At 37.0% G+C, this 20,406-nt stretch overlaps 1 protein-coding gene across 8 annotated transcripts in view; it reads right to left on the reverse strand.

The window, feature by feature from the left end:
• The window catches only part of EZH2 (enhancer of zeste 2 polycomb repressive complex 2 subunit), a 50,972-nt gene that overhangs the window by 8,861 nt on the left and 21,705 nt on the right, over window positions 1–20,406 (reverse strand). For 3 of the 8 annotated variants that reach the window (XM_040063289.2, XM_040063224.2, XM_040063279.2), the window contains exons 2-12: window positions 20,156–20,279; window positions 19,530–19,658; window positions 16,626–16,742; window positions 15,080–15,218; window positions 12,803–12,946; window positions 12,127–12,229; window positions 11,383–11,546; window positions 4,733–4,824; window positions 3,553–3,793; window positions 2,968–3,137; window positions 2,493–2,587 (exon numbers count right to left, since the gene is read on the reverse strand). In XM_040063289.2, coding sequence (XP_039919223.1) covers window positions 2,493–2,587; window positions 2,968–3,137; window positions 3,553–3,793; window positions 4,733–4,824; window positions 11,383–11,546; window positions 12,127–12,229; window positions 12,803–12,946; window positions 15,080–15,218; window positions 16,626–16,742; window positions 19,530–19,658; window positions 20,156–20,272 — 1,511 coding nt within the window. In that variant the 5' untranslated portion in view covers window positions 20,273–20,279. The remainder of the gene's footprint in view (window positions 1–2,492; window positions 2,588–2,967; window positions 3,138–3,552; window positions 3,794–4,732; window positions 4,825–11,382; window positions 11,547–12,126; window positions 12,230–12,802; window positions 12,947–15,079; window positions 15,219–16,625; window positions 16,743–19,529; window positions 19,659–20,155; window positions 20,280–20,406) is intronic. The other 5 variants (XM_040063249.2, XM_040063233.2, XM_040063259.2 and 2 more) reach the window with 5 other exon arrangements.

The raw sequence follows: 20,406 nt of genomic DNA on the forward strand, positions 1-20,406 counted from the left end.
ACTAAGTGGCCTCTAAATAGGGGATGAGGGAGAAGAGAAAAACCAAAATAATAAAGAAGCAGCTTTACATGGCTTTAAAATCAGTACTGAAATAGAGGAAGGAGTGCTGATTAGTTAAAGCAAATTCAACTCAGCTCCCAGCAACGAAAGAAAAACACACCCATAAAAGAATGAACAGTACTAAAGTACTCTCCCTCCAGCATACACTCATCCTTTTCAGAATTCTTTCTTAGTTCAGGTTTTTTACTGGCTTCTATGCAAAGTACTCACTTCTCATCAAGGCAGAGTTTTCTCCAAATAACAGGTTAATCTGATACATAGGCCAGGCTCTGACACTTACTGCTCCTCCAAAAACTAACTATATTAGAAGTCGTCTTCTCTCAGTGAGCCAGCTTGTTACAGCTATCTTAACAAAAATGACACAGGAAGGAGGGAGACAAGACATTCCATTATCCAAGAGAGGTGCAGTCTTGCCGGCTAGTTGCTCAAAATGCCCTTAGGGGAACCAAGCCGACATGGGAAATAGGCAGTCTTGCAAGAAAAGGCTTTATCTGCTCTCAAATCAGATACAAGAAGCCAGCAAAAAGCAGCCTTTTGCTGCTGCTTTTCTCTCTGGTGATGCTGCTTTAGCTCAAAGCCACACATACACACACACACAGAGAAAACCAGCAGACAGGTAAGAGCCCTGTAATGGAAAAGGGCAAAAGGAAAGGATGGGCCTTCCTGACTCCAGGACTGGGTTTATTCCAAGAGTGAGTAAACTCAACTAAAAGAAAGGGAAAAACCCCAAATATTTCCAGATGGTTGTCCCAATTGCTGGTTGTGGGAGATCTTCAGAGTGCTCAGGTTACAGCAGAATGTAAGTGGCCTAAACTGCCCTCCTTTTTAAAAAGGCTACTGCCATAGAAGAGTGGAGACATCTTGATTGCCACCCATTCTGGGACATGAAATTTGTGAAATTATCTCCTTCCGTCAACGAGAGTTTAAAGAATTAAAGGGCATTTCAAAACTAAATTGCTACCAATAAAGTTTTTATATTGGCAACTAATAAAAACGAAAGTCAAGAAACCCCATGCAATGGAGTGTGCTTTCATTTACTTGCGAAAAAACAAAAAAAACTAAACTAAAATAAGTCTGAGAACTCCTTCAAAACAATGTTAGCCTGGTAATCATACAATCCATTTCAACTGAAAAAATAAGTTTGAGCCTTTTAGCTGCTCCTTTTAAATAGATGTAGTGGCACCATTTTTACAGCAACTTGTGTGAATCTGACATAAAGCTAATTCTCGGCTGCATATTCCAAACTTGCACCATGGCTAATAACCTAAATTTAAACAGCCAAGCCCACCAAATGCCCAAGCACATGAAAACTGTGCCAAGAGCATTAAAACCAATAGCTTTTGCTGAGAACAAAATCTCTTCCAGATGCTCACTCAATCTTTTCCCAGCTCACGTTGCCTGCCTCTACGCTACAAAGCAGAAATATTCTACTCCACATGAACAGGATCTTTGAACCAGTTCAGGAATTTCACTAGGCCTGGAAAAAATAAATACACGAGCTAAGACAGAAGCAAGAAGAACTGATTGGAGAAGAATCGGGAGTACAAATTTGAGGGAAATTAAGGAAAGTTAAAGGGAGAAATGGAAATTATATGGAAAAAGAAGTGCACTTATTGCTTGGTAAAGATACGTTTTTGCTAATTTTCAGTCAGCTTTTTATCTCCTATGTTCTTATCTCTCAGAATAAAAATAATCAGTGCAGACCTGCATTTTCCAAACCTCAGGATTCTCAAAGAAAATTCACTTCACTGACAGACGGTCGCCACCAAGCTTTGCAATTTCAACAGAAATTGTGTCAAATGATCTTTGTAGCTCCAGAAAAGCATAATTCTGTTCTTCATTGCTGCTTCACTTCAAATAATAGCTCGTGAACCTGGTTCTTTAGTTGGTGTTCTAGGTGCTAATGAAACTGGGTTGCCACAAAGGAATAGTCTCTCCTAAAGAAAAAGAAGGCAAGCCTACTAGCTTGCTGTCTGAAGCTTGCTAGAACACGCCTCATCATAAAAAGCTCATAATTTTTAATTTTAAAATACCATCTAATCATTACACAAGCCTATTGAAATGCTTCTAAATTTAATGTTTATCGCTATTAAAAAAATAATTATACCACACTATCTTGCATATTGCAACAAGCTGCATAGGTGATCTCTAATCTAAACAGAGTTTTGACTACTTGCATCAATACACCTATAAGAACCTGACTGCTAAAGAGCTTAGAAAGAAAGGAAAGGGAAAGAGAAGAGGAAGGTTATACTTGTCAGTGCAGTAAGACTTTTGTCTGAAACTAAAATACTGTTTTGTTTTATTGCTGCAACATTTGGTTTTAGAAACAAAAGAAGAGCTGCATAACTTTTCCTCCAAAACACTTTTTGTTCTGATCCCCTGTATCTCCACCTTATTGTTATGCTAAGGGTATTTAGTAACAGATTTACCTGTGTTTCCTTTTCTTCTTTCTGGGAGGAGTATCAACATCTTCAGCAGGGACTGGTGCAATAATACTAGATTCCTTTACTCTAAACTCATACACCTAACAAGAGATACCATAACACATCCACGATAAATCTCTCACTAGTACAAAGTTGCTCATATTCTAAGTTAGTATGATTTCCTCCAACCAACAACTTACAGATTATATCCAGTCATAGTCTCTTTTCAATACATTTAAAGTTGATTATTTTTGTCATTTAAGAACTGATACTCTAATTTAAACCTCCTGTAAATTTAATTTAAAAAACAGTTTTAAAACTAACTTTTATGGATTTGTGGTATGAATTCTGGACCATAGCATTCTTGGGAAAACCAAGAAAATTAATTACTTTTCCCTTTTAGTAATCAATACTAGTATTTATATACTATAGCTTTAAAAGTAAATCACTATGACTCTTAGCAAGTAGCTTCCCTTCTTACCTGTCTGCATGTTTTGGTCCCAATCAGTCTGGCAATTGCACAGAAGTTGTCATAGTAAGTGCCAATAAGAACTCTAAACATTGAAGCTTCTGCACCACTCCATTCCACATTCTCTGGAGGCTCAATATTTGGCTTCATCTTTATTGGTGTTTGACACCTAGAATTTGCTTCTGCAATAAATAATCGAGAGTAAGGCTACGTTTCAAAATTTACATTGTCCTTCACAATGTCAAATCATGAACTGCAGTTAAAGAATATCCCAGGTTTTTTGTTGTTGTTTCCTAAGTGCCAGTAAAAACAAGCACTTTTCACATGCCTCTTACAGAAACTAACAGCAAAATCACATGACCTACACATAAATTGAGACAATACGGACATTCTCTTACAGTTTGATTAAACTCATTATTGTTCTGTCTTTTCACTCAGTTCCACAGATTCCAAACACACTTTTTCTAGGACTGCACGGCTTGACTTGTGTCCGCTTTTTGTTGTTTGTCGTTGCGTTGGGTTTTCCGTAGCTTTGGTTTTGTTTCATCCTCTCAAGCACTGCAGCTCACTGAGCGAAGCAGCACCGACCAGCCTTACCAGAGGAACTGGACGTTTCATCTTTCTTCTCCTCTTCCTCCTTGTCGTTGTTCTCCCCGCCGGTTTCAGTGCCAGCCTCCCGATCGCTGTCCGTGTCCTTCGACTCCAGGACGTTGATGGTGGGCGTGCTGGGCCTGCTGGTGTTGTTCGGGAGCCGCCCTCTCCGGCGCCCGCCGGGGCGCTTCGGCGGGGTCTTGATGCGCTCCGCGGTCAGGGCAGCTGCAAACTCCTTGGCACCTTCCTGAACACAAAACATCACCATTTACAGCAAAAGAATCGAGAAGCGCTTTCGCTCGTGGTCAGGGCTGACGGGAGAATACCTTCAATTTGCACACCGAGTAGCTTCCCGTCGTTCTACAAAATAATCGTGCGCCCCAAAATTCCAGTTAAAGGCGCTCCAGCCACGAACACAAGTACTTCTGATGCTACCATGAAAAAAGTCTACACTTAAAAGTACTCATGTCAGTATTTCAGTTCACCTTTTACTTTGGCTGCCAAGTGAAAAATAATTCAGTAGTAAATTTCTATTTTCCCAGATGACAGAAAAAAAATAAAACTTCCCACAGAAAACACCCATAAAAATACAAGAACTCTTCTTGCACGTGGGACTTAAACAATAAGTGGTCTGAATTTCTTAAAATGCAAGCATTGGTAACTTTTTTTCTAGTGGAAATGACATAGAGTAGCAAGTTTTCAGATGGGAAAGCTACATAGTTTCTCATACCAAAAAATTTAGGGGAATTATGAGACAGATTTGAAATTACATTACTAAAGACTTCACTTTATTAACTTCCATCCTACTGCTTCTTAAGAAGTTTCCCAGATGGAATCAGCCTTTGGCAAACTGAAAAAACCTTTATAATTTTTAGTTGTGATATAATTTACAAGGGAGCAAAGTCTGCAGTTCTTTGACCAGATAGGACAGAACAGCAGCAACACCATTACTAGGGGATAGTAATATTTCTTCCCTACAAATAACCCAGGCTACAAGTATTCCTACTTAAGGTAATAGGAAGTTCAATTTTCCCTCTCACTGCAGCTGAAGGTAACATACTTGACTGCAAATGACCCACGAGCAGATGCACTATCCCAGTTCCAGCACGTCCTTAGATTAAGAATCCCACTATACTGCAGGCCAGCACTAGCACTCAGTGAATTGTGACATACAAAGTTATCTTACCAAATGTTGATAACAGTGAGGTCCACAAGGCTTATTATCTAAAGCTGTTTCTGTATTCTTTCGTTTATAAGTATTGGGAGTTGCATGGAATGCTGTTGAATCAAAACATCACATTTTTAAGTTTTCATATAAAAATACATTAAATATGTAACCTCAAACTGTATCAAAAACACAAGGTTAGCAAGACTTTACTAAAACCAGAATAAAAATACTAACAAATGGAAAAAAATACATAAAATAAACCCCATGTAGTGACATATGACTTACCACTTAAATACACAGAGATAGCACATTGGTAAATTTCACATATGATGGAATGGTTTGGGTTGAAAAGGACCTTAAAAATCATCTAGATCCAACCCCCCTCTGCCACGGGCAGGGACATCTTCCTCTAGACCAGGCTGTTTAAACCCCATCTAGCCTGGCCTTGAACACTGTCAGGGATGAGGCAGCCACAGCTTCTCTGGGCAACCAGGTCCAGTGTCTCACTTCCCTCACAGTGAAGAATGTCTTCCTTACATCAAATGTAAACCTATCCTCTTCCAGCTGAAAGCCACTATGCCCATTTACATCAGCAAAGACGATCATCACATTTGTTTCATGTATCGAGGAAGATTTGGTGTATCACCCTTTCCAACAAAAGAACAGACTTTGTTGTCATGTTAAACAGAATTATTCAGGGCTTCTATTAATGATCATCTGTTCAATGTATAAGATTCAGTTGTTAAAATTTCTCTCCTGTCAAAAAATCCGACCCCAGGCATGCTTTGGAAATGTAATAGGACCCACTTTACATTTTCATCGGTGAGAAGGACGCATAAGAATTTTTGCTCTATTAGTTTATCAGCACACCAGCTAAGCTGACAGGATGTAAGAATTCAGTTCCTGTATCCCACCTGCAGGGTAAAAATGAGTTAGCATTGCACAGTCACTCTGGATAAGTGAGCCAAGTCTGCACCTTGCAGAGAAGTGTCTGGTCCTGTATCTGACAGACTCTATAGCCCTGTAAAAGCTGCAGGACAGTGACTCAGAAAGGAGCAGAACCGGGTATGTTACACATGCAACAGGAGCACCTTGATAACAGGCAGAGCTTCTTCCCCATTCTCTTTGTCAGAGCCAGCTCTCCTCTCCTGGGCAATCCCTGTCTCCCAGCAGGGTGTTTTCAGACTTTTCATGGTTTTGCTGGAGGTCTTGGGAACTGCTTTGTACCCCTTACAGAGCTCTTCTGAAGCCTGGAACACCTGCCACTAGACTCTCACCAAAACTCAAACATTCATGCTCCCACATTATCTTAAGAGCTTTTTGAGATACTATCACTAGTTTTCTGCAATTGTCTTTTTAAAAACAAGTCATCTGTGCTCAAGGAAAGATTACTTTGTTTTTTATAGAGAGATAGGTATCAATATCAACACTTTTTCCCTCTAAATGTGTTAACAGCGGCATACAGAACTGCAACAAAACTTAAGAACAGACTGAAATTTAAAAAAAGAGGAGACTACTCAGTGCTACCTGTCTTAGCTAGCTGTTTGCTAATGCTCCCTGAAGATGCTCGACTTAAAATGTGCGATTTCCAAGCTATGCAGAAGAACTTACGCTGCAGTTTTACCACAGCTGCAGTAGGGCAACTGTAACTTACAGTGAAGGTTATAAAAATTCAGTGAATAAAAAGTGCTAATATGTTCAAAATTAAGAAGAAACCTCTCCTCTCTTACCCATATTAATCTAAAAGGTAGTGTGCTGTTCCACACCAACACCACACAAATTTCCTCCAGTAAGCAATGTCCTATTCATCTTATTTCCAGATCATGCTTGAGGCTTCTCTCTATGTCCACTATGCTTTAAAGACTCAACTTTTAAATGCAGTTCCTTCCCTGTTAAAGCATGTGGACAGAGCCCATGTCTTCCCAGACAAGGCTTTTAAAAGCAAATTTCATTTCAGGTCCAGTTTGCAGCATAGCTATGCAAACACTTGTTTTGACACTAGTGGGGAGGGTGGCCAGTTCCATCTTGAAATCAACACTTCATGTTTCCCTCCCATAAAGGAGAGTGATTTGAAAAATCAAATCATAAATTCTATAACATTGTGCCTGTATTAATAAGAGCAGCACATGGGAACCTGCTAGAAAAGCAATGTAATCTTCCAAGGCTTTCTCAAAATGGTATAAACAATATAAAAGTAACACTAAGTAAACATCACATCCCCTTCTCCAGACAAATATGTCCTATTTTATAAATCTGGAAACACAAAAAAAGCTTTTATTTGCTATATATGGGCATATAGATATGTAAAATATTTTTACAAGCAAGTATAGGAATGTAATTTATGTATATTGTTGCCATAAGTGCTCTTTCTTCCCCCAGATTTCAGTTAAAAGCTTTCATTGCTACGCCACTCCTCACATTTCACATATCCTTCAAGCGTTCATATATTCTGTAGGTAAAATATATTACACTTTGTTACAATAACAAAGAAACCATGCAATTTAATGCCATGTTATTCCACCTTTTTCCATCTTTTAAGAAATGAGATGATGGGAGCTCTTTACCCAAAAGTGAGGGGGGTGTGGGGGGGGAAATCCCATGTTTTTCAACACTGCATCTTTAAATTTGCACAGTATACCATTTCATTCAGGGTTTTTTTCCACTTGACTGTTATTTTTTCCCTTCTCTTCATACCGTAAGGAAAATAATTTTTCAGCAATGCAAAAGAACAGTAAAACACTTGCAAGCCATGATCTATACCAGACTGCGGCAATGTACAGAAATCAAAGCTATTCTTTTTACATGTCACTTGCAGATACAATCATTTCCCTCAAAAAATTCATTTGCACAACGTCCTAAAATGAGTATTTTTTTAAAAAAATGTTTTCCTTTAGAAAATGAAGAAACGCTTAATTTATAATATAATTAAGCAAAGCAACTTTTGTTATCCAAACCAACCTCTGTTATCTTTAAACCCTTGAGACTTCAAAAATAAGCTATATCTGGTACATAAAATTAGAATCATATCTTGTGTTCAATTATTTTAAAACCACCCAATATGGTACAGACAACTACAGTCAAAATCTACCATCTCTACTTGAAGGTATTTTTTGGAAAGGCTTGTTATAAAGAAAGGACCCAGGACAAGAATAAAGCTATTTGCATAGCTTTATTATAAATTTTTTAAAATATCCGTAGTAATCTTTTTCAAAAAAAAATAAAAATCACAGAACACTTTGTAGAATTTCCTAATCACCTGAAGTCTGTATTTCTTTAATGATCTCCTTAAGAGAAATAACTCTAAAATGGTGTCACTGAGCATGTTATCTGTCTTCGAGATCTATTATCTGTCTCATCCCCAATGGGCTCAACTCTCATTTTCAATAATGTGAAAGTACACAGGCAACAGTTTAGCCTGAAATGTACATTTGCTTCACAGTCAAGCTATTTGGGAAATTCTCCCTACCTGATATTTTTCCTTCTTCTAAATTCTTTGTTAGTCCAGACATTTAGGCATAATTCCTTGCTGCCAGCAAATGAAGTCGGTACACAAGTTTTTGTCATCACCTGCACATAAAGGGATTGCCAGGTCGTCAAGGGGACTTGACACGTTAAAAATCTAATGATAACTTTTCCTATATTTAACTCAAATGTTCTAGAACAAAGATTGGAAACTCCACAAAATAAGGCTAATCTTAAGAAAAATTGAATCTAAGAGGGGGAAATAAAAGAAGGAAAACCAGGCCTGATAGAATTCCTGTATTTTTTTAATTCTCTCTGCCTTCTTGAGAGATTTACACCTTTCAAAGCACAAATCTGATCACTGTAGCCCACCACATTACCAAAGTAATTCATCAAAAACGTCATCTGCAGAAGCCAGGACATCATCCCACAGCACTTGGCAAGTGCATGAAACAGAACATAGAGGCAACTGTAGAAATGTAATGAAAGTTAAATTGTTAAATTGTTTCAGAGACACTGAAAATTGCTACTGCAGCCTTCCAATAACCGAAGTAGTTATGGTTTGGGTTTTTTTGGTTTGGTTTTTTTTGGTTTTTTTTTTGATGAGTTACTTATTCCCAGCAATGAGCCTGGTGAATTTTGAGCAACAGTCTTAAGATTTCACAGAAAACAAAGAGGCTGAAAAACTGACTCTCTCAGTTTTTAACAAAAAAATTCTGTGCTCCAGACAGACACGCAGACAGACAGACAGGCAGACAGAAAACAATTCTCTTCCCTTGGTGTAACTACAGACAAAAGCAAAAGGAAGCAATGCACCCAAAGCAGTGAGCACTCACTGTTGCAGTGAAATTTGGCTATGTTTTCAGGGAATAGCAACTGAAGAATCAGTTTACTACATTCAGAGTCCAGTGCTGAGCCCACACAGCAAACATTAAGAGATCTCTTTGCAGTGATTACGTATAAAATACATTATTATCAGTGACAATGAATGTGCTGCATAGGCTGTTACAAAGAGCACTGTCATAAACCAGTAATTTCACCCTCCATCTGACACAAAGGTACACCTTGAAAGCCTCCACAGTGAGAGAGCTATGCATCCCTCTTTCTGTCATGGCCCTGAAATCCTGAAAGGATGATTTAAAGCTTGGGCACTTTAAAGTACAAAGCACAGTTTAAATAAAGCCTTGGACATACACCACTTTGGAAAGAACACCAACTTGCTTAAGGGACATTGCAAAAATCACCAGCAACAAGAACTTAGGCAATCTTTTAGTATAAACACCTTGTCTCCTATCTCAAGATTATAAACACAGAGAAGGAGGCACAGCACTTTTGGCTTAAAGGATGCTGCTGGTGTGAGAACTGAGGTCCTTCAAGCAGTGACACAGCTCTGGACATTGTCACTGACTGAACCTGGCACCCAAGAACATGACAAAAAGTCCAAGACTGTGAACCCATTCTTCACAGCACTTATAGTAAAAAAAGTGCCTCAAAACTGTGGTCTGGTAAAGTACCAGATACCCAATGTGTAGTCAGCAAAACCTTTCAGTTCTACTTCTACCAGCCTGCAAAAATGGCCATAAAAGGCAAATCTACATAGACTAATAAAATAGAGAGAAATATATGTGTGTTTAAGAGGAACCACCATCTCCACTGAAAAACTCGTAGAAGTTTATAAAATCATTTAGAAAAATATCTAAAATCACTGCAGCAGAAATATCTAAAGTCTTCAGAGGTGCCATTAGAGTAAGCCTGTTCTCACCTGTGTCCAGACAATGCTTTTTTGTTGACACAAGAATCAAAATTGGCACCCAATCTCTCTGCTAGACTATTGAGTGTCAAGAATTCCTAAAACCCCTGCCAGACAAATGGATTGCCAAGAATCAGCATACAGCTTCCTTTCCCTGTCCTACAGACTAGGGCTGCACACAGCACTTCCTGGAATAAGTGTCCAGGCAACTAAGATACCACAAAACCTACAGCTTCTCAGAACACACTGTGTTGAAGCTGGCTGGTCAAGGCAGCAGCTTAATCCAGAAACTTATTGCTCTTAAATGTTATGCAGAAGTACCAGCTTCCTTTATTTTTTATTTTTTACTTTCTAGCAAGGCCTATCAACAGAATATAAGGAGAAAATGAAACTAACAGACCTGACTCCAAAATGTTCAAGCACTACAGGAACCAGGCACATGAAAAGCTTCCCCCCTCCCCATCATCTGAGAACAACTCCAACTCCTCCTCAAACTGAAAGGCAACCAAGGGATATGAAAAAGCAGCAGCACTGTGCAAAGCCTTCAGTGTGGAGTACATATACAGATAGATTGCATGTGTGCTGGATGAGGAGCTGCTGACAAAGCACAAGGATTCCCAAATGAACTTGCACGCGTGCTCACGGTGGAACATGCAAATGAACAGGTAAGTCAAAAAGCGAAAATGAATTGAAAATAGAGGGCACTGCAGTATAGTGCCACAAGCTGAAACCACTTCATATTTTGACTGTTAGTTTCCCCCTTACATTTAATCCTCTGTCCAGAATAACTGTCTCAAGTAGCACTTCAGAATTTTTTCACACTTTGCAAATGAAAGCCAACATCACTGCTAAGCTCTTGCCAGCTCGTTGGCCCAAAACAATGGGGCAGCAGTTCAGGGGAAAGGACATCACGATTTCTAAAACTCAACTCTCTGAAACAATTCTTCAAATAACCAAGCACAACTAATGTGGATAGAAAGTAACATGGCAGAATAAGAGAAAACTGCTCATGAGTGTTCATGCTCCCTACTGGAAAATGAAGCATATCTGATGAAAAACCAGGATTTTTTATGGAAAAATACATCCCATTCTCCATGCACAAACTGAGAAAGTGTAACACAGAAACAATAGTAGAAAATAATGTCATTTTCTTGCAGACTATATAAAAAGAGAAGTGATGTTACAGATTGGTCCAAGTCAGGAATTCTACACAAAGTCCTAAATGCAAAAAGGATAGCAAACTACCCACAAAGCTGCATTTGTTTTTCTGAGGTATAGTTTTCACTCCAAAATAACGTCAACGTGTACTAGCTGTTTTCATAAACTTTAGAGGTATTCCTGATTTTATTTTTTCTTCTCTTTCCTTCCTTCTGCATTGGATCTTATGGTACTTTTAAGTTTCCTGACATACAAAAATAAAGTAAGATACATATAAGCACACTTTAATTGTACTTACGATGTAAGAAGCAATCGTATTTAAAACAGCGTCTACAGAAGAGTGTGTGGAAAGAGTGCAGGCTTTGCTCCCTCTGAACAGATTTAGCATTTGGTCCATCTATGTTCGGTGTGCACTCAGGAGGAAGAGCTCCAGGAAGCTGCTGCTCAGTGAGTTCTTTGTATCTTTAAAGGAAAGTAATAGAAATTATTTATTAAGGTTGATTTTTTTTTTAAATAAAAGTGGTTTTTATTCCAGTACCATTCTGCATTTTCAATGACAACTCAAAAAAAAAAAAAAAAAAACAACAAAACCAACCTAAGAAATATGTGCCAGCTAAAAAGGCCAATCTGTTAGTGACATGACAAATTATTAATTCCATATTCATTAATATAAATTGACTAGGAAATAATGCATTTGTTTTCAAGACCATCACAACCTCATACATATCAGTAACTCCAAAAAAAAATTTTAGCAGTAGCTTTTATTTTACCACCTCAAAAATAACAGATTATTAGAGACATACAGGCATTCACTTTTCAATAGTTTAAAAGGAAGGCTAATAAACACTTCTGTATTGTTTAACTTGGGAGAAAGAGCCTTTCAGTGTCATTTCCAGAAGTTACAGAAATGCCACAGAACTAGCTGCAAGAAGGATCATTCCTAATGAGCATTTAATCAGTATTTAATGACAGATTTATTTCATAGAGGAATCTTTGTTTCATAAAGCAACACAGCAATATACCCTAAGAAATATGTTCTTACTTCTCTTTCAATTCTTCTGCTGTACCCTTGTCTGGAAACATTGAGGAAATGGCTTCAAATATCTTGTCAGAAGGAAATCTCCGAGGTGGGTGGGTTTCTTTCTCTGCCAAGGAAGCAAAAAATTTGGAAAACAAAATATATATATATATATTTATGCTCCTTAGCTACCTCAAGAAGGTGTTCAGAGAAAGGGGGAGTTGGCAAAACTCTAATGTAAAAGAGAAGTAAAGGTTTTTATTTCTAAATCACTTACAGTTTTAACTGTGTTAAGTGATCTTTCCTGATGAGAAAAATCTACTAGCAAAATTCAGAGAAACCATCATTTCACCAGCAGATGGAGATGGAAATTCGAAACTCTGCCTGCTTTAGAATAACAATACATCATTTTCTGAGGAGTACCAAAGCATTTCTTAGACAGATAACTGACTGATTTTTGGTGCATTTGACTGCTTCAGTATACCAATGAAGAAAAATTGGCAAAAGTGCCTTTCATGGTGTTCTCAATACAAATCTTGAACTAAATGACAAAGGAAACTATGAAAATTATGCTATTTTAGACCTGAAAACTATCATATAGGAAGATGGGTTTGAACAAATTTACTGAGTGGTTAAACAAAATGTTTTGGATTTCATTTTTAAAGACTTAAGTTTTAAGTCTATCTAAAGATAGACATACCCATCCTGTTACCTTCCCGATCTTTTTGCTTGTCATCTCTTTCATCAGGATTGTCATCTCCATCATCATCATCTTCATCATCACTATATTGACCAAGGGCATTGACCAACTCAACAAATATTTCATCATTGATAAATCCACATTCTGAAATCCAGCAAAATTGGGAGTGAACAAAAAAGCACAAGGTGTATAAGAAGAATTTTTAATCCTCCCTACACTTTAATTAAATTAGGGCAAACGCTGTCATTTGTGAAAAGCAATTTTGTCATTTTCCCATCTTAAATTGCAGTGTACGAACCAAGACAAGTTAAAAATGTTCATTATTCATTTCTTAGACTGACAACTGGGAACGGAAGAAGAAAAATTCCAACAATTTTTTTTCCCAATACCTGTGCTACGTACGTATATAAATCTCTCTTCCTTGTACGACAAAAAACACTAGCAGCTACATTATTTAAGAAATTTTATGCCAGAATTCCAGTTCTAACATGGTTGGGTTAAGCCAGTCTGGAAATACATGCTGACAGTCTATAAACTAATCCTTAGGCAGCTACAGAATCTCCAGAGAGATTTTTGGTTGGTAGTTCCTTAGCATCCACTTCCCCCAACAGACCCCACTGGCTGGGTGATAAAAAAAGAATACAAAAAATTAAAGATAAAACTGAAAGATATAATGCTGCATATATCTATTTATTAGATTATATTCTGCTGTGACATTCAGAACAGATTAAACAATAAGGCATTTCTGCACAAAGGAAAAATCATAGTTAGTGCTGACAGAGACTATCTTTCCAAAAATAAAATAACCATGAACTGTGTGGGAATTGTAGTGATTATTACAATCCTTTTGAACCTGGACTGGGCTTGGATGTCAAAATAACTTGACAGAAAATAATAGTTTTATTACTACGTAGACAATGAAAATAGCACTCAGATGTTTTAAACAGACTCAATATACACACACAGGTTAATACAAATTATCTTCCAAAAGTGCAATTACAGAGCTAGTTTAGAATTCTGACTCTTACATGGGACTGCCTCTGGATTACAGATTCTCACAGTATTTACATTTAATTATAGTCACATAATACTAGTAATTGGGAGACTAAAAAAAGTCTCTCTACTTCTAATATATTTTATATATTATGGAGAACCCTTAATAATAGCAATAAATTTGCATCTCAAGATGCTCAAACAGGATTAATTTTAAAGCTGAACTCCTTTAACAATAAATTAAATCAATAATAGATAGAAGACATTCAGTAGTAATGTCATCATTTTGATAAAACCAGTTTTCTGACAGGAAAATCAGCAATCAGTAAACGTGTTAAATTATCCAAAGGCCAAAGCCCATGAAACATTCCATGTTTCTCATGAAATGCAAAGGTAGCAGCTATACTGGGGACATCAACAAGTCTAGTGTAAGGCTGAGTAGAATTTATTACTGAATCATAGGCTTAACCTCCATGAATGGTACACGATGAACTCAAAAAAAAGCAGTTCTCTTTCTCAGACACTTCAGCACTAACAAGAATATGAATAATTTTAAGAAGCTATTCTCTGAGTGAAGGGGTGGAGTGTGTGGGTAATATTTCTGTGAAGGGGGAATCACAGTAGTCAGGAGAAACCTCTACAACTGTGAAGCTGAGGCTAGTATAAGCCAGTTCTGAAGGAACACAAAGCAAGTGAAAGGTCACCATTTCACTGAGACTTTAGCAAAGTGAGAGACAGATTACACTGCAAGTAGTCCCACACAGAACAGGTAAATTATGTCTCAGAATAAATATATATAATACTTCTGTACCAACAGGACACAACTTTGCTCTATAAGCTGATTTACAGAGAGGGGGTTTTTAAATAGCAAGTTCCTTAAAGAAAGGAAGGAAAAAAACCCCCACAAATATAAAAGAGGTTATTCTGTCAAATCACATTTGCAAATGTTGTCATTGCCAGAGTTTTCTTTAATCCTCCTGTCACTTTCTGCTAGGCAGGACACATACACACACTACAATATCATATTCCAAAGCTCTGAGCACAACAATAGCAAGAATCACTGTATGGTATAAGGAAAAAGTTAATGTGCTCAATTTCTCCACACTACTACTTAAAACTTTGCAGCCTACTGAAAATGCAGAACAATACCTTTAAATAAGGAAGCCTGTTATACCCAATGTTTACACAATGTAGATGCTGTAGAGATACTACTGTAAAAATCACACAACAGGCCTTAAGCAACACTACAACAATAATTTATATAGGAAGAAATGATTAGTATACCTGAGTGTTTGGGCTCACCTCTGTCTCCATGCACTTTCCCATCATAATTCTTGATCAGTTCTTCAATAAAGGTACCATCCTGGTCAAGCACTTCATCTCCCATATACGGAATGTTATGTAAAACAGTCTCATCCTCTACCTAGGCACAACAGTGATAATCAAACAATTTTAAATTCTGTTGTCAAGTGACCATTTCTGCATTGTTTTTCACTATCTACAGGAGTCTGCCTATAACAGTAAATTCACTGTTTAACAGTAAATTAACTAGCTTCACTGCCTTAGCATATTTGCCATTAACTAGAAAAACAAAAACCCTCAATAACTTTTGACAAATTTTTGCATTCTTGGTGGCTAGCTCAAAATACTAACAGTAGCTCCCCATCTAAAGATTAGCAGAGCGTTTCCCCTAAGTTTCTAATATGGAAAATCATTGAGTTACCTGGCTTTGGGAAGCTTGCATTTGGTAAATTAATGTATCCCCCCCTTGGTTCTCTCTTACAGTAATGTAGGAAACCACAATGGGAACCACCCTTTCATTGTTTGCCGGAGATAAAAAAATATGCTACAAAAAGACTCTAAATGAAAACTGTTTAAAGAGCAAACAGAGAAACATGCCTGACAATTTAATCTGAACCCCACTGTCCCTTTGTTTTTGACTGCATATAGACTAAATGCATTAATACTCCCTTGTTTTATCAATAGAATTTATGGACCCTGATACTCAGCTGCATCTTCCAATACTACAAAAGAACCTTCTATTGTTAAAATAAACTTTCCTAGTGGTCATGATTCTGTAGCAATCCAAAATAGCCAAACACTGTTGAATTGAATGCAAGGAGAAAAATGAGTGGAAAGACTCTGCATGTATATTGATAAAAAATTGTTGTTTAAACCATTTCATAATAATTATTATCAAAACAATTAGCAAATGTGGTCATATACAAAATGATGTGACAAAGATTTGCAATAAGCTAAGCTTTTCAAAAAGTCAAATACTTTTTGAAATACTATATCAGAAATCTAATGTTATGGCTTCTGCACACAGTGAAACTAATCTGAAAAAAAAGGGGCATACTCAGATATGAGAGTGACCATTATGTGGGGAGACTATTTCAGGATTTAGTTCCCTTTATTCCCCAAGAATTACCATTCTGATCTGTACCATATCTGTTACAGACACAGATGGTTGGTTGATGGCCTTACATTAAAGAATTCACATCCCTCAAAAAATATTTCTCACAACACTAATTAGACACTTTCAAATAAAACTACACTTGTTAATGGCCAAAAAAGACACTAGGTCACCTGAATTAAATAAACTTTACAAGCAAGATTTTAGAGATACTGAGGTACATTGAAGACAGAGATTCAGTTGCAAAGTTACCTTTTTATTTATTTTATTTGGGGGCCTTATTTCTGATTGTTACTGCCCTATTACCAATACCTAAAGTAGGGAGGGTAACAATAGATTTTGCTGGCATACTTCTAAAATTAACACCTCCCTTTTCTCCATACCTTTCTCCTCCCTACACTTTTTTAAACTTACCATAAAATTCTGTTGAAGGGGAGACCAAGAATACATTATAGGCACAGAAGCAACAGCATTGAGAGTCTTCAATGGGATGACTTGTTTTGGAAAATCAATGTCACTGGTAACAGAACACTGAAATAAGAAGTTGAAGTTACACTTACTTAGCAACATCAGGGAAAAAAACAAACAAAAATAAACCACAGAACATTCCACAATGGGCAAAATTCAAAGAGTTTCTCAAAATGAGCCATATCAACCTTTGATAAATGCATCAATTTTTTAAGGCATAAGAGGAAAATAAGTTTTAGCAAGAGAAAAGGACCTCAAGAATTATTTTTATAATAATACCTTTGCTAATAGATCATGATGGGTTTTTTTCCACTTATGATTAAGTGGCTGTGATAGCATTTTACTCAGACTATTCAACCTACAATACAAATTAGGTTTGGTACCTCAAAAGAGATTTAGTACCTGTTGCTGCTGCTACACTCAGACCATCTGAGAGGCAAGTGAATTCCCCTGGCTTCAGATCAATACACTGCAGAAATCATGTATTATTTATGTTATAAAAATAAATGTAATTTTTCTTTAATGCCAGCAAGACACCTTATTATATAAATAAAAACTCCATATGTCTTTTTAATTCCTGCCTTGTTTCCCAATTATTGTCTTGTTTATTCTATCCTCAAGCCTTTTATTATGCTCACTGCTTGCAAAGGAAAAAATGAAAATTAACCCTGAATATGTAACACCAATGAATTTTTCAGGTACAACACTCCTGTTTTGGATATTCAGAGATCTGTGTAGCCTCCAAAGGATAAAAAAATCCATAGAAATACAACAATAACGTTATTCTTGCATCTAATAATCTCCGGTTAACAAACATAGATCAACGCTTCTCAAATACTTGGGACTGCAGTATGAAGAAATCCGGGAAAAAAAGTTACAAGCAAAAGCAGACAGGAACATACAAAGCTAGGAGAAGTACAACAGAGAAGATTTGGAGGTAGGTAAAACAAAGTTTAGAACAGCTATCATAGCTACCTGAAAGGAAAAAAGGAAGTGGAGACAAAAGATCTTTCTCCTTTCCAGAAGGGAAAGATGAACAGAGCTTCACATTTCTAAAGAAATACACAAAGTAATGTAACAAACAATATACAGACACAGTACCCTGGCAGAATGACACAAGCCAGATTTATTTTTTTCTTTTTAATTTGCAGCAAATGAAATTAGATTTCTGCTGTGTATATTAATATTCTAGACACAGTCCTATGCTACCGCTTCATTTCCATTTCAGGTTAATGTTTAATTTTTTAGCTAGCAGCCATCTAGCATAATTTTAAAGCAAAATACAAAAGTAAAAGCATAAAAGCATTAACTACTCTTATCTTTGGAACTACAGGTCTCAGGCTGACAACTGGGCTACGTCGAAGTGCCTCAGTGTTTGGTACTAAGCCTCTGTTACGCTGCTCTGCTCTGGTATGGAACTCAGGGTCGTGCCTGGTAGGTCTGCATGGGGCATGGTAAGATCTCCACTTGATGCTGACTGCCACCAGCAATGCCCTGCACTCTGCACCAAACACAAGAAGGCTCTCACACAACCTTTCTATTTCTAGCCACAGTCTTATGCAACTCTGAAGAAATTCAGCATATTGAGCAAAGATGATTTTAAAGTAATCTTTTAAAGTCACCACCATTTTTTCATCTTGTTTCTCTCACTATAAATTAGGGCAACCTTAAATCAAGCCATTAGAGTTCTGATTCATGAGACAGAGAATGTAGTAATTAGTGTGCTCTATCAATACAGACAGGAAATTAATAAAAAGAATAGTGAACACCACACTTGAAAGAAAAGAAAAAAGAGGAACAATCTTCTACTAACAAAAAAAGTGAAAATTGGATGTGTACCTGTGTCAATTATTATCAGTTCTGATCCCACACAATAGTTATACAGCTGTACACGAGTAATTGCATATTCAAGAACGTTTAAAAGAGAACACTCAAAGGCCCTCACCTGCTCACATTTGAGCATGCATGCACACAAATGCACCTCTGACACACTCCCACTCCCCCATTCTCCACTAAAATTTTAGGAAAATAAACTCTGCAAATTTCTTTGCAGCTGAAGTACTTCACCTTGCTTTTTTTAACCTATTCACAATAAAGTGTTTTCATTCTCACTCTATTGAAAAGAATTTGCTTTTCAGATTATTACAGATAAAAAACATCTTCAAACTTGTTAAGTGTGAAGAAATGCCTACAGAGCAACTTAGAAATACAGCAAATTAAGCTGGGATGAATTATAGAAAGCTGGAATAGGCTTAAATCACTGTTGAAGCTACCATGACACAGGTCACAACCCTGAGTAACACGCTCTAGGACAACCCTGCTGAGCAGGAAAGCTGCACTAGGTGAGATCCAGTGGTCCCTTCCAACCTTACCAATTCTGTGGAAACCAGTTGAGGTGCTCAAATTACGCCACAACTATGGAAGCATTTTTCACAAATTTAGCAACACAAGGATTCGATAATCTACCTCCAACAGGAGGCAAGAGTAAACTCCCAGTACCATGGAGACAGTTTGATTAAAGGATGCTGAGGCATGATCCAATCACAACCAGAAATAAAGAAGTTTCACTTTCGTGTGTCATTCAAAGCCAGGGAGCCTGCTACATATTTATTGCTTTACAGAAATCATACAATCAAAGTACACAATAAATAAATTCTTTAAGACGCTCATACAAAACACACTGAGCTGCCAAGTCATATCATGCTGGAAAAAAATAGAAATAAAACTATAAAAATAAATAAAAATACAAATATATAAATAGATAAATATAAACAGTGAACTTTCCAGTAATAAAACGAAAACGTGCCAACAACCTTGTAAGTGGAATTACCACAACACATGTTAACCAACCTCCCTGGTCCCGCGCAATGAGCTCACAGAAGTCATGATGTGAACAGGCTGTATCCTACGTTGTTTCCATTCTTGATTTAAGATTTCAGTTCTTTCCAGTATCTTCTGACGATTAGAATTAAACATACTCTGAAAATTAACCACAACATTATAAATAAATGAAAGACTCTAAATTCATCTGTTAGCATCTTAAGGCATTCTAACATTTAACCAGACACATTGTAGCAAAGGAAAAGTACTCAAAACATACAAATTTAGTTTAAATGTCAGTGAGGTTCAATATAGTTCATCATCCCTTTCTTCAATTCATACCATGTTCTCACATTTAGAGAGTCACACACTCAGCATGGAACTAAATTCCAAATGGAATTTGGAAGAATATGTAGCTAAACAAGTTGCCATATCAGCTCTCCACAACTTCTTCTGATACCTGACATTCTCAACCCAATCACATATAAACGTGATCATACCTGTTTATAAGACCATAGAGTTAAGACAAGTTCTCAGTAGGTTGACAAAGTATTCAAAGAAATTGTTATAGCAAATGTTAACTGTAAGATACATACTTGAGAAAATAATCAATACTTGTAAAATTTTATAAGCAATAGAACCAAAAGATAAAGTACCTTTACTTCATCAGCACGGCGGAACCTCTTGAGCTGCCTCAGTCTCATATACTCTGATTTGACACGTTTTCTCCAGCAAATTGGTCCTTTCTCAGATTTTTTTCCGGTTTGACCCATGATTATCCTACAAGAGACAATGTTACATTTGTATTACCAAATCTGACACCACTGCTTACAGAGGAAGTTAGGTAGGAAAGCAACATTCCTTTAAGATCTTTCATATCCAATTCCTTTAATTCCTTTCAATCACA

The sequence above is a fragment of the Hirundo rustica genome, chromosome 1 (assembly GCF_015227805.2).
Source record: "Hirundo rustica isolate bHirRus1 chromosome 1, bHirRus1.pri.v3, whole genome shotgun sequence".
Classification (NCBI taxonomy): Eukaryota; Metazoa; Chordata; class Aves; order Passeriformes; family Hirundinidae; genus Hirundo; species Hirundo rustica.